Source organism: Oryza glaberrima, chromosome 7 (genome assembly GCF_000147395.1).
Source record: "Oryza glaberrima chromosome 7, OglaRS2, whole genome shotgun sequence".
In the NCBI taxonomy this organism is placed as follows: Eukaryota; Viridiplantae; Streptophyta; class Magnoliopsida; order Poales; family Poaceae; genus Oryza; species Oryza glaberrima.
In genome coordinates, this window is record NC_068332.1 from 25,166,105 (window position 1) to 25,178,739 (window position 12,635).

General features: G+C 44.4%; 2 protein-coding genes across 2 annotated transcripts; both read right to left on the minus strand.

Moving 5' to 3' along the window:
• Positions 1–512: 512 nt before the first annotated feature.
• On the minus strand, positions 513–7,307 carry LOC127778917 (uncharacterized). The gene is made up of 11 exons (XM_052305566.1): positions 7,035–7,307; positions 5,707–5,820; positions 3,970–4,121; positions 3,337–3,430; positions 3,001–3,071; positions 2,822–2,928; positions 2,571–2,692; positions 2,109–2,197; positions 1,644–1,703; positions 1,235–1,339; positions 513–894 (listed from the first exon to the last, which is right to left on the minus strand). Exons 1-11 carry the CDS (start codon positions 7,243–7,245, stop codon positions 778–780), a joined length of 1,242 nt encoding a protein of 413 aa, XP_052161526.1. The 5' UTR covers positions 7,246–7,307; the 3' UTR covers positions 513–777.
• Positions 7,308–7,944: 637 nt separating this feature from the next.
• Positions 7,945–10,244, minus strand: LOC127779929 (GDSL esterase/lipase At2g23540). Its single transcript, XM_052306864.1, has 5 exons — positions 9,843–10,244; positions 9,621–9,751; positions 9,250–9,498; positions 8,448–8,703; positions 7,945–8,340 (listed from the first exon to the last, which is right to left on the minus strand). The coding sequence occupies exons 1-5, from the start codon at positions 10,135–10,137 to the stop codon at positions 8,117–8,119; spliced, it is 1,155 nt and encodes a 384-aa protein (XP_052162824.1). The 5' UTR covers positions 10,138–10,244; the 3' UTR covers positions 7,945–8,116.
• Between the last annotated feature and the right edge of the window lie 2,391 nt (positions 10,245–12,635).

Here is a 12,635-nt window from a genome sequence, read left to right on the forward strand (position 1 = left end):
TTTTGCACTGCACCCACTTTCGGTTCCTCAGTTACTGTGCAACTGAAGCGGCTAATTAAGCGATCAGCCTTCCTTTCCCGCCAATAAAGGTTGATCAGTTGTGGGGTTAATACGTCTTGTGAACCTGCAATCTCAAGCTACTTTGCTATGCATTGCCATGGCCTTCAGGGAAGCCTATTGAAGCCGGCGAACTTACCACCGGCGGCGAGTCCTTCCGCCTCTGGTCCGGGCGTCGCCGGCGCCGTCTGCTCTGCAGCAGAGCACCGGACTGATGTTATGTAGAAAAAAAATATTACTACTATCAAGTTAACGTGGTAGTATAGGTAGGAGTAAGTATTAGTCCATTAAATTAGGGAAAAAAAATAAACGGTTTAGTTTCGTTCTACTATCAGTAAGCATTGTAAAACACCTCATGTAATGTATATTGACTCAACAGTCACCATAGGACATACGGAGACAATTTTGAAGGCTCAATGTGCTCCCAGTAAAGTAAAAGAAATGGTGACACTTGATGGTTCAAAATGTCCGAGAATGCATACCTGAATTTCATGCGTGCAATTTTCACCAAGGTTTTCTACAAAACTGTCATGGAAAAGCACATGGCAAGGTAAACAACGGAATGTGTTGTATACATGTTATTGTCGGGCAGGCTAGTGCTAGTGTGCTACCCATCAAATAGAATGTAGTCGAATACAAATGGCTGGACTGTGATATTGTCCGCCTGCCTGTAGTCATGTAATTTCAGCTGCTAGGCCATCTGGGCACCTGTGTTACTTCTCATGCTGTTTCAGGTTGAGAGGTAAGCTTCTCCAAATTCACAGAAATATCAAGGCGCAGCTTTGACATGGAACTGATCATTTGAGGGATATCTGTAATCAAAGCTTCCTCCAGCGCCTGATAAAGACATGGATGTCGTTATTAGATGATAGTAATGTGAAACCAACAGATACACTGTTATAGAAAGCAGCAAAAGTACTTCGGCAAAAATAAGTGGCTTTGCCTAGTTGACAGCTCTTTATTTCTTCTAAAATTTACCACATACCAATAATCACCGAAACTCCAGTCACACCAGCCGTTATGGACAATTAGGTATTCTAAAGCATGCTTCTGATTTTTCATACTAGAGGTGAGAGCTTAATGTCCCAGCATGAAATAGGCTGGCCACCTAGTGTTGCAGGGAGAAAATAATCCGTTCCCGAATTGCCAGGAAAGAAAACAGGTCATTTAATCTCACCTTCCTATCATCTTTCTTCTGCCTTTTTATCACCTCTGCTGGCCATTCAGCAACAAGCTTCTGGAGCTCATCCGTCACCAATTGTTTCTTCTCATCAGGTGAATGCTACATTCAATCACAAACTTTCATCAGGAAAGCGCGTCTTGTCAAGATAGCTTACGTAAACATCAACTACCCAACTTTTGGTATCTAGCTTCGCTATATTTCATGAAGAATATATTCACTTTCAAACACCAACGATAATAATGTGATATAGAGAAGGTTGAAAATACCAACAAAGATGCAGTACAGTATTAAGAGTAAGAAAGAGACAGCATTACCCGGAGAGAAACCAGAGTATGATGATGGTATGGAACAATCTCTATTTTGGGAATACAGGTCTAATAGCAATTAGCATGGAGAAACCAACCTTGTGAAGTAATTTAATCATGGCAGCGGCGCTTTCTGGTTTGCGCTCAAGCAGAAACCCCTGCACAAGACAATTCATAGTGTCTGACATTAAAAACCTGAAGGTGGGCAGCATAAACAATTTAGTGAAAGCACTGGCATAGTTATGCTAAGAAGGGGCAAAACTTAAAGTAATGAATCATGGACAATAGTCGATAACAAATATGCTACTGTAGTACTATTTATTCTGAACACTACTACTTCCTCCGTTTCATATTATAAGACTTTCTAGCATTGCCCACATTCATATATATGTTAATGAATCTAGACATATATGTGTGCCTAGATTCATTAACATCTATATGAATGTGGGCAATGCTAGAAAGTCTTATAACCTGAAACGGAGGTAGTAGTTCTTAATTTGGCATGCTTAAAAATACCATAGATGTGAGAAATTGAAGCTACATCTTATTATAAGAATAATTACCTTTACACATGCAAAACCTGTTGCAAGATTATAGCGTTTGACTGACTTGCCTCTCAGGCTATTGATGTTCCATATAGATTGGGAGTCTCCTGCAGAAGAAAATGTTTATTAGATAGTACAATACCAAATAATATCTTATCAAAGTTGAAGGGTTTGAAATACAAAAGGGCAATAGAGATTTGAGTATCAAACAACTGAAAATAAATGTTCCGCAAACAAACATTTTTTTCTGCAATATCACTGCTCCTAATGGCTGTAATCAAGAAGGTGACTACCACAGTTGTGTGCCATACCAGTTGAATGAGAAATGAAACATGTTTAGTCCATCCACAACTAATAGCAACTTCTTGTAAGTTGTAACTTGGGTAAGGACCAGAACAGCAATTAAACATGCTGGGGTTTGTTGTAAGTTTTAACACTGTACCAAAGATAAAAAAACATAAGAAGAATGGAAGTACTTACCAACTTTGGCAGCAAAGTCCATCCAAATGTCAAATGAAGCACCATGCAGCTTGACTCCAGACTTCACGAATCTTCTCGCATATTTTGAGAGTAAATCCCATCTATCAGCATTATAGCAGATGCTGCACAATACAGACAAATACATGGCATCATAAAAACTAAAATTATAACTTAGTGTCTACAAAATAAAAACACCAAAAAGAAATGAGTGCACTTTGGTAAATAGAATCTAAAAACAGATGAAAACATACCTGAAGACTATATCAGCAGTGCCTGGTTGCAATGGCATCGAATTTCTCTGAAGGACTTGCATTATACTTCCCATTAGTTTAGTGTCATTTTTCTCTTTAGCATGTTTCTGGAGAAGGGAAAAAAATCAGTACCAAACGACATTTAGGGTGATAAGAAAAGTTTCTATATCATTGAATACCAGTAGATAATGAGCAGAACCAATGGTAGGCGTAATTCCATAAACATTATGCTTCCATAAAACCTTCAAACCTGGATTTATACCACAAAAAGAATTAATGGTGGGAAATAGGATTCTGAGCTCCATTAGCCTCATGTTTTGAGGTTAAAATGGAGAATTTCCAAACTGAAATGAAAAAAATAAAGTTCACCACCTCACGTATATTAGACACACAACTTCTGGACAATAGAGAAAGCTAACATGTCCACATAATTGGAAGTGCCACACATGCCTAACTATATTAGCATTATATAATCCTTTAAAATTGATCATTTAGACCTTTAAATAAGATCATACCATAGTCAAGGGCACCAACACGAGCACAAGCCTCTGCAACTTTCATGCAAAGATGATCGTTGAAGTTTGCGTCGATGCGAAGATTTGATAGTCTCTGTATCAATAAATCGATTTAGTTTAAAGATCACTTCTAGTGACAGAACAAATGTAACAGAGAAATATAAAGAACTACCATCGCCTATCTCATGTAAACGAACATCAGTCATGTATTAATAGTGTTACTAAGTGCTAACTATAAAGGGGATAAAGTCAGGGACCAAAACTGGTTCTTTACAAAAACAATTAGAATCTTCCTGTAGCAATCCAAAATATTATGGCCTTTCAAATTATTCAGTTAAAATTTCAACCAATATATTAACCATATAGTGGAAACTCTATGCTAACTCAGCTGTCCAAGCATCCCAGCTTCATAGAAATAAATGAAAAAACTGGAAATTAAATATTCGCACTGCACATTCATCAATGCTATCAATGAATGTGTATATGTTCTGACAGTAATGCAATCTAACATGCAGTGCTCTAAGCCGGCTTTCCAAACAACACACAAGGGATACAGAAAAGCCAAGAACAATGAGCAAGGATAGAAGGCGAAAAACACTCTGAAGTCTTAATTTATGAGGAAAATCCACTTACAAATACTCTTAGCTTCTGCAAAATCTGAATAAGTAGTTTGATGTCCTCCTTATTGGAACAGCTACTTATCATTGACCACAACCAGGCATTCGGAGGCATGGTCTCGGCTTCAACAGATTTCAACATTTTCTGATACAGCTCCACTACAGCCTCTATGGACATCCATGGCATAAGAAAATGGGAACATGATATCAAACAACTAGCCGTTATGAAGATTACCAGCACAATAGTAAATGCACTGATAATGATCACAGCAACTAAGCATTTAAATTGAATAAGTTAACAAGTGTCACGGGCAAGGATTTGTGGAGAAGAACCGGGATGAATGGGGATAGATTGGATTATAGTAGATGAAATAACAAGGAACGGTCCTGAACCTAAACGGCGCGACGCTCTCCGTCGCACTGAGAAGGCAGGCCGATGGGCACTAAGATAAATCTTGATCTAATGCCTAGCTGACCTGGGATAGTATCTCTCCTTATATAGATGGAGGACTCCTTAATCTAATCCTAACAAACCATAATCCTATCCAATGAGCCTAGGACGCCTGGCCCAAAGCCCATGACATTACTCCCTCCTTTTTGAGCAGCTCGTCCTCGAGCTGCAGCACAGCAGACCCTGCTAGACTCAAACAAAACAATCTGGCCTATGTTGCCTCCTTAGGACATGGACAGGAGGACCCCATTCGGAAAATTAGGTCCACACCAAAACGCAAAAATCCAAATCTGAAAGCCCAACTTGACTGTCCCGTGTGGTAAACATAACTAAGCCAACATGGATCTGCTGCTGATTGAAGCCCAGCCCACCAATCTGGCCCATTTAATTTGCGCAGCTGAGGGAAAACAGAAACCCCATCTCCCTCTATCGTAATCAGCGCCGCCCCAAAAAGAGCGCGATGCGCCTGCTTCACGCCGTGCCACCACGGTAACAGAAATCGTCGTTTTCTCCGCCGCCGCTGTTGAAAGTAGCGACGGAAACAGCTCCGCCATTCTTGCTGCTTCTGAAAACTGCGCCGCCACAATACCATGGATGCCTCCATGCCGCCAAGTCGTGTGGCCATCAATGTGGGCAGAAGGGCTACTGGTGGACGACCCAGAGAGGCTGCCACCTTTGGCTGCTGCAGGTGACGCATCCTGCTCCGCAAACGGCGCTTGAAGTCTTGCTGCCGTGGGCGCAGGAACGTCATGGCCCGCCGGTCGGATCGCTCGGCGGCTCCAAGAGGCATGGCCTGCTCGGCTGATTGAGCCGCCAGAGCCTGGAGTTGCGCCGCCAAATCCATCATCTTCCTCGAGATCTCGGCAAGACCTTCGCTGATGTTGGGGACCGCAGCGATCTCGGTATCCATGGGCACGGAACCGAAGCTCTTATATACCAAGTTGTCACGAGCAAGGATTTGTGGAGAAGAACCGGGATGAATGGGATAGATTGGATTATAGTAGATGAAATAACAAGGAACGGTCCTGAACCTAAACGGCGATGCTCTCCGTCGCACTGAGAAGGCAGGCCGATGGGTACTAAGATAAATCTTGATCTAATGCCTAGCTGACCTGGGATAGTATCTCTCCTTATATAGATGGAGGACTCCTTAATCTAATCCTAACAAACCCTAATCCTATCCAATGAGCCTAGGACGCCTGGCCCAAAGCCCATGACACAAGGGTACCACAGGGGAGAGAACTAGTGGGTGAATAGGAAATAAAAATGGCGGCCAGTGCAGAACATAGAATTCTGAATAACCTGTAGGTTGATCAATGTCACTTGCTTCTGTTGAGTAGTGAGTTGCAGCCATGTGATAGCACACCGATTTCTCATTCCGCCATTGAGAAGATATACTTGGCGATAGCAAGTTACCTAATTTATGCAAGATATACATCATTAGCAAAGTTTAATTCATTCAAAGTACTTCAATGGATAATGGAACAAACTACTGAATACAAGAGTTGCATTGTTGCAACAGTTAAGGGTCACTTAAGTCAGCTGGAAGCAGCAAACACACACAGTCGAACAAACTTGTACAGTAAACAAGGGAGAAATTTTTGAAAAAACAGAGTTTGTTCTGTTATAATCAATTCAGCTGTACTTCCGATTAGCTACATTCAAGCTGCCCCCCTTTTTTTCAATTTATTGTACTAGATACTGGAATCCAGTAATACAGATAGCACTATGACCTCAATGTTCAATGCACAAAAGTCTGAATAATCAGTGCAGGGAAATTTGAAGAGTGCACTGGATTAACTATGATCAACTGACAAGACAAACATAAACCAGTGTAAGAATGAAGCAAAGCAATTCACCATATGAGAACTGCAGTGTAAGTATCAGCTTCGACAAATACACTTAATTACAAAAGTATGGAACTTGTCAAGTATGAAGCCTACAGCTGAACAAACATGCGCAGTCACAACATCCCAAGCACCTCACTTGTCCTGATGCTTGGCAAAATAGATGGTCTTGTAGTTGTCTAAATTGTAGTGTGCCGCAGCCTTTGGCATGAGATGACTTTTGTGCTCCCTTAGTCTCATGAAATGTAGTTGTGCTGGGAAAGCTTGAAAACTCTTTTTGTTGTCGGTAGAATTCTAAACTAACCCGGCCTTTCTCCCAGCCAATATTAATGGAAATGGGGGAAGCTCTGCTCTCCTAGTTTTTTTTTTTAACATCCCAAGCACCTGCTATTTGATTATGGGGCTCGTAGTCCCCAGCCTTGTGTGAAATATTACCCCACTAAGTCACAGGAATTCACTGCATTTTCTAGATAATAGTGTACTAGCGAATATCTCCAATGCCAAAATCCTTAAACCCTCGCGTAAGCCCTACAGATCCCCTAATCCCACACCTTAAACACTTGATCTTAGAGCAGGAACAGGATTAACAACACGAACCAACCCTCGAGACATAGAGCTCAAACGCCACTTTGGAACCATCAACCATACAACTCGAACGCCACTCCCCCGCGCGCCCACCACCCGTTCGACGAAATGCCGAGCCAGACAAACCGGGAAGGAAGCAGCGCATCGAGACCACAAGCAGATAGCGAAACGCGCGGATCAACGTCCGAGAGAACTCACGGGGTAGGCGAGACGAGGACGTGGCGGAGAAGCTCCTAGCCAGGAGCGGAGGGGCCGGTGACGGCGACGGCGAGGACGGGACACCATCGAGACGGGGAAGAAGGGCGCCGCTCCCGGCGAGCGCCGCGCACCCGGGGCGCGGCGCGGAGAGGATACCGGAGGCCGCCGGCGACGTGAGGAGGCGGCGCGCGCGCCCGGCGGCGGCCTGCATCGCTGCTGCTGCTTCTCCTTGCGGCGGCCGGAGGGGGAGACGGAGTGAGCCTTCTGACGAGAAAGGGAAGCGAACCGAGTTGGGCTGAGATTTTTGGCTCGTTAGAGCGTCTTAGTTATTTGGGCCATTTGTCTGTGCCTTCACAGATGATTGGGCTGGGCTTTACTTAGATATTTGGGCTTGCTTTGATGGGCCGTTGACCAAAAAGTCCAAAACAGCGGAGCGGCTTCCCTCATCAATCTGGTTCGCTCGTATATGATCCAATGGTGCATACATGTCCACGTTTCGCTTTGGGTTTATGCACCTCCTTTATAGAAACTGCACAAGGGCAAAAATCCTAAACAGATTTCACAAACGGTTTTGCAATTTCACTTGTGACAGATTTTTAGGCTTTTATCTTTCGGTTTTTCTTCCATAGGATATTGTATCAAGATTTGTGTTTTTTAAACGCAACTTGTAGTTACAGAGAATTTATACTTACTTACAGAACACTAACGCTTAGTTAAAATGCACCAAAATAAGAATTTTTTTAACAACTATTTTTTCTTTAGATTTACGATTTTTATATGTTGTCCTTTTTTTTATTTCATTGAAAACGGGTTGTATCCATGGGTTGAAAAATCTGTTAGATTTGAAGTTTCAGATATGTCGAAAAGTCAATAGGTAGTCCCTTTTAAAAATTAAAACCCGAAAATCATATATGCAAACCTGCAATCTGTCACTGAATTGAACATTTACACACTGCAAATTGCATGCCAAATCTCGCAATTCGCGTGCAAAAACACCAAAGGCATCAGATACAATTACACATGCGAATCAAAATGCAAGCTCGACATCAATCGCGGTAATTAACAATGGAGTGCTAGTAAGGCTAGAGGGAGAACAGCTTGCGGAGGTTCATCGGCGAGATGTACTTGCTGTCGCCGTCGACGATGTACTTGGCCATCACCAGGTTCGCCGCCTCGCTGGGGTGGTACGGGTCCCAGAACACGTGGCTCTTCCGGTCGCCGCACATGCTCGACGCCGGCCCGCACGGCACCATCCCGTCGTACGTCCCGCCGTTCCCGCAGCACGCCATGCTCGCCGTCTCGAACCCTGCAAAAACCCAACCTCGTCTTCTACCTTGAGATCGATCGATCGATCAATCAACTCGTCGAAAGCTATGGCGATGAACGTTGAGCAGCTAGCTAGCTATAGCTCACCGTAGGAGTCGTAGTTGGTGATGACGTCCATGACGAGGTCGTAGACGTTGGCGAGGCAGAACTTGGCGCCGGCGAGGTCGCCGTTGAGCTGGATGAGGAGCTCCCGGAGGCGGCCGTTGTACTGCGAGGCGAGCTGGTTGGGCAGCTTCACGCACTCGTTCTCGCCGACGCGGTTGATCGTCTTCTGGTACGGGATGCACCCCAGCGGCCCCACGTTCGCCACCACGAACTTCCTCGCGTCCAGCGTGTACAGCCTCTGGATGCAGAAACAATCAACGGCGGCGAGCCCGCCATTGCCGCCACCGTTGACCAGTCAGTCAGTCTCCGGCCATCGATCCAACATAATGTAGATGATGGGCCTGTTCACTTTAATGCTAAAAAGAACCTTACCAAATTTTGACAATGGCAGGATTTCTTATATAGGTATCAAAATTTAGCAGCAAACTAAATGTAACCACTTTTTTAGCAACTTTACCAAAATTTGGTAAGGTTGAAAATGGTATCAAAGTGAACAAACCCGATGTCACTAGCTGGGTACTCCATCTGTTTCAGGTTAGACGTTTTAACTTTAGTCAAAGTCAAACTACCTTAAGTTTGACTAAGTTTGTAGAAAAAAGTAATAATATTTTCAACCAAAGATAAATTTATTATGAACATATATTCAATTATTGATTTAATAAAATTAATTTAATTTTATAAATATTGCTATATTTGTCTGTAAAATTAGTCAAACTTGATATAGTTTGAATTTGACCAAAATCAAAATATTTTATAACCTGAAACGGAGTGAGTATTTACAAACCGTGAGCTGCTCCCGGAGGTGGATGATGAGGTCGTTGATGAAGCCGTCGGGCGACTCGGCGACACGGGTCCCGGCGGAGAGGACGGGCATGAGGTAGTTGTTGAGGAAGTCGTTGGACCCGACGGTGATGGAGAAGATGGCCTTCTTCTTCAAGAACTCCTTCGCCTTCGCCTTCCCCAGGAGATCGTCCAGCTGCTTCCTCGTGATGTTGAAGTAATCCACCTGAAGATCCATTCCGATCCTGTTCACCTGAATAATCCACAAGAGATAATTAATTTGAAGAAATATCGATCTATATATAGTTTCTTGTGCATGCAATTAACAAGATCGATGTGAAATTAAATTTTGTCTGAAGAAATTAATTAACCCACAAAGATTCTTCCTGTGCCGTTGAGAATCCCGGCGCCTCCTGACGCGTAGTTGACGCCGTTGAGCAGCGCGCCGCCGGTCGTGTTCGGGGCGAGGAACGGCGGCGAGTAGTCCGTCTGGCCCAACATTTCTCCTGAATTCGGACAAATTAAAGAACAGTATTCAATCTGATTCATCAGTTTGAAATGACATGCATTCATTGAAATACTGAAATGTTCAATTACCGATGATGTCGGCGATGGTCCGGCCGTTGGTGAAGCGGCCGGTGGGCATGCCGCCGGAGGCGGCGAAGTCGATGCCGTTGGGCGTCATGTTGGCCTTGGACAGCGAGGGGATGTAGTTGTTGTTGCCGGCGTCGACGAGCGAGTCCCCGAAGATGAACGACGCGCCGGAGCCGAACTCGTACACCTCCTCCGCTCCGCTCACCGCCGCCATCGCCGCCGCGCAGACCACCGCGAGGAACGCCATCGCCGCCGCCATGCTTCCCCGCGGCCAAGCAGCCGGCAGAAACAACAGCATATGAACAAAAACGTAGCTATAGCTAGCTTAGCTACTGTTTGTTCATGATAGTGAGCAAGGACGTACGTACGCTCAGTGCAGATTGCTAGTTTATTAGCTCAAACTGGAAATGGAGTGATTAAATTGATCGTATGATGGAGTTGGTAGGCTAATAATGTGGTTTTGCGTGCAGGTGTTATTTGGTTTTGACAGTTGATGTTTTGTGGTCAGCGAGATAGATATGGTGGTTTAGCAAACAATAGTCTCTCAAACCATCGGGTTTCAACTTTTCAAACCTTGTAAACTCATCTGCGACCTGCATGATCTGCATGTTTGGGGAAAAGCGACGGCAAATCAACCTGGTCGACGTGCGTTGGTGTCCAAAAAAACCGTACTTTTTTTCTTCTTTTTGCATACTTTCTTTCTATCGAGATCGCGAGTCCGTTGTTAGGTGGAATGTTAGTTGGTCTGAACTGAACTAACCGAACAGCACGGCTTTTCCAAGCTTGCGGGTGAAGCCTCGTCGTGTCTCGTCGTCAGGTGTTTGGTGTTCGCTTCGGCGGATTCGCCATGGATGGATGGTGGATTCGATCTCCGCCGGTGTACACGTAAGGCCAGCGCGTCTTCGTCTGCTCCGGCGTTGTACGTTCCGACGCGTCCCCCAGTTATGAGGCCTCGGCCTCGTTCGGATGCCTGCACGATGTCGGCCCGTTTGTAGGCCCAACACGTCGGAACGTATGACCTCACGTTCCGGCCCAACTCGTGATGATGGCTGTACCGCTCCGGCCCAAATCGCGGAGGCACGTACGTGAGAGTCCCTCAATTTGTCGCTGAGTCTAAAATCCATCACTAAACCGTAATACCAGGTAATCTAATCCGTCTCAACTCTCAAAACTAGTGCAAATAAGGTCGCAAAGCGGTTTGGACGATGATTTCAGCTAACGTAGTGTCTATGTGGCACTTAAAATCAGAAAAAACAATGGGACCCACATGTTAGTGGGTGAAGTCAGAGAAAATAATGGGACCCACATGTTAGTGGGTGTCCGATTAAAAATAAAAAAAATATAGTTGGTCCCACCTTTTTCTTTTTTTTTTCTTTCCTTCTCTTTTTCTCTCTTTTCTCCTTTCTTTCTTGTGGGCTTTGACCCAGGGATAGAGGATCACCGGGGATCGAACGACAGACGACGTGTGACGGGATCCCGCAAGCAACGGCCGGATAAGGGAGGAGGAAAGTGGCGATGAAGAGCGATGTTGGGGACGAGGATGAGCAGGGAGGAGGCGGAGGGGAGCGTAGAGAGGTCGACAGGACGACAACTGGGTCCGCCATCAGTGTACCGGAGATCAATCAGAGGAACTTCGCCGGTGGGTCCGCGATGAAAGAGGACGATGATGAGGACATCGGCGGCTTGGAGGACGGTGTCAGTGATGAGGACGGGCGCCACTGCGCCCAATCTCTCACCTCCATATCCCCACCGCAGTCGAATCGAGTTATTGCCGGTCAACCACTCGTCGGATCCCTACCCGTAACCATCGTTGTTGTGCTCCCACGCACCAACATCACAACGATGGTTGAATCATCCTCCTTTGCTCCTCCCTTCATTTCCCACATCCTGTGGCTCATCAGCGCGGAGAAGGACGGCAGCCTATGACCAGGCGCCGAATGCCAAAAAGGAAAAGAAAAGGAAAGAAAATAAAATGAAGGCGGGACCCACTACAATTTTTTATTTTTAACCAAACACTCACCGATAGGTCCCACCTTTTTCTCTAACTTTAAGTGCCACGTCAACGTCCCGTTAGCCAAAACCGCCGTTCAAACCACCTTAGGACCTTGCATTGGTTTTGGGAGTTCAAGAATGAATTTAGATTCGGCGATAAATTGAGGGACCTAAAAAGTGAACTTATTCCACGTGAGTATCCCATTCCGACCCAAACAGTGGCAGCTCGTACATGGCTATCCCCTTGCAGCCTAATCCGGCCGCCGCTGAATAAGTCCACTTATCATCTCTAGCCTTTATCGACTTTTAATTGGTATCACTAAATCACAATACCAAAAATCTTTTCCCTTAATTTTGGTAAAACCGTACAAATGAGGTCCCATGGTAGAATAGATGATTTTTTTGACTGATGTGGTATCCTAGTCAAAAATAAAAATAAAAAAACATGCAGGGCCCACATGTAGGTTAGGTCCAAAATAAGGGGTGAAGATTTTTGGTATTATGGTTTAGAGGTATCTAAAGAAGAGGGCCACCGCTGGCGCAAGCCTCCATCTCGGCCTGTTTCATCCCCACTAATGGATTAATGTTACTTTTCATTAAGTCACATTACTTTAATTGTTTAAATCCCTTGAATAATCAATGTATGGTTTGAATTGTCTTTCTTTTTTTCTTCTCTAATGACGTCGCATCACATTAGTTTTTGTCTGTAGAAGATTGATCTATATTTGGTTTGAATTATCATTAAGCATATTAATTATCTTAGTTATTTATAGTTTCTTTAGCAATGGTTTAATCACAGATGCA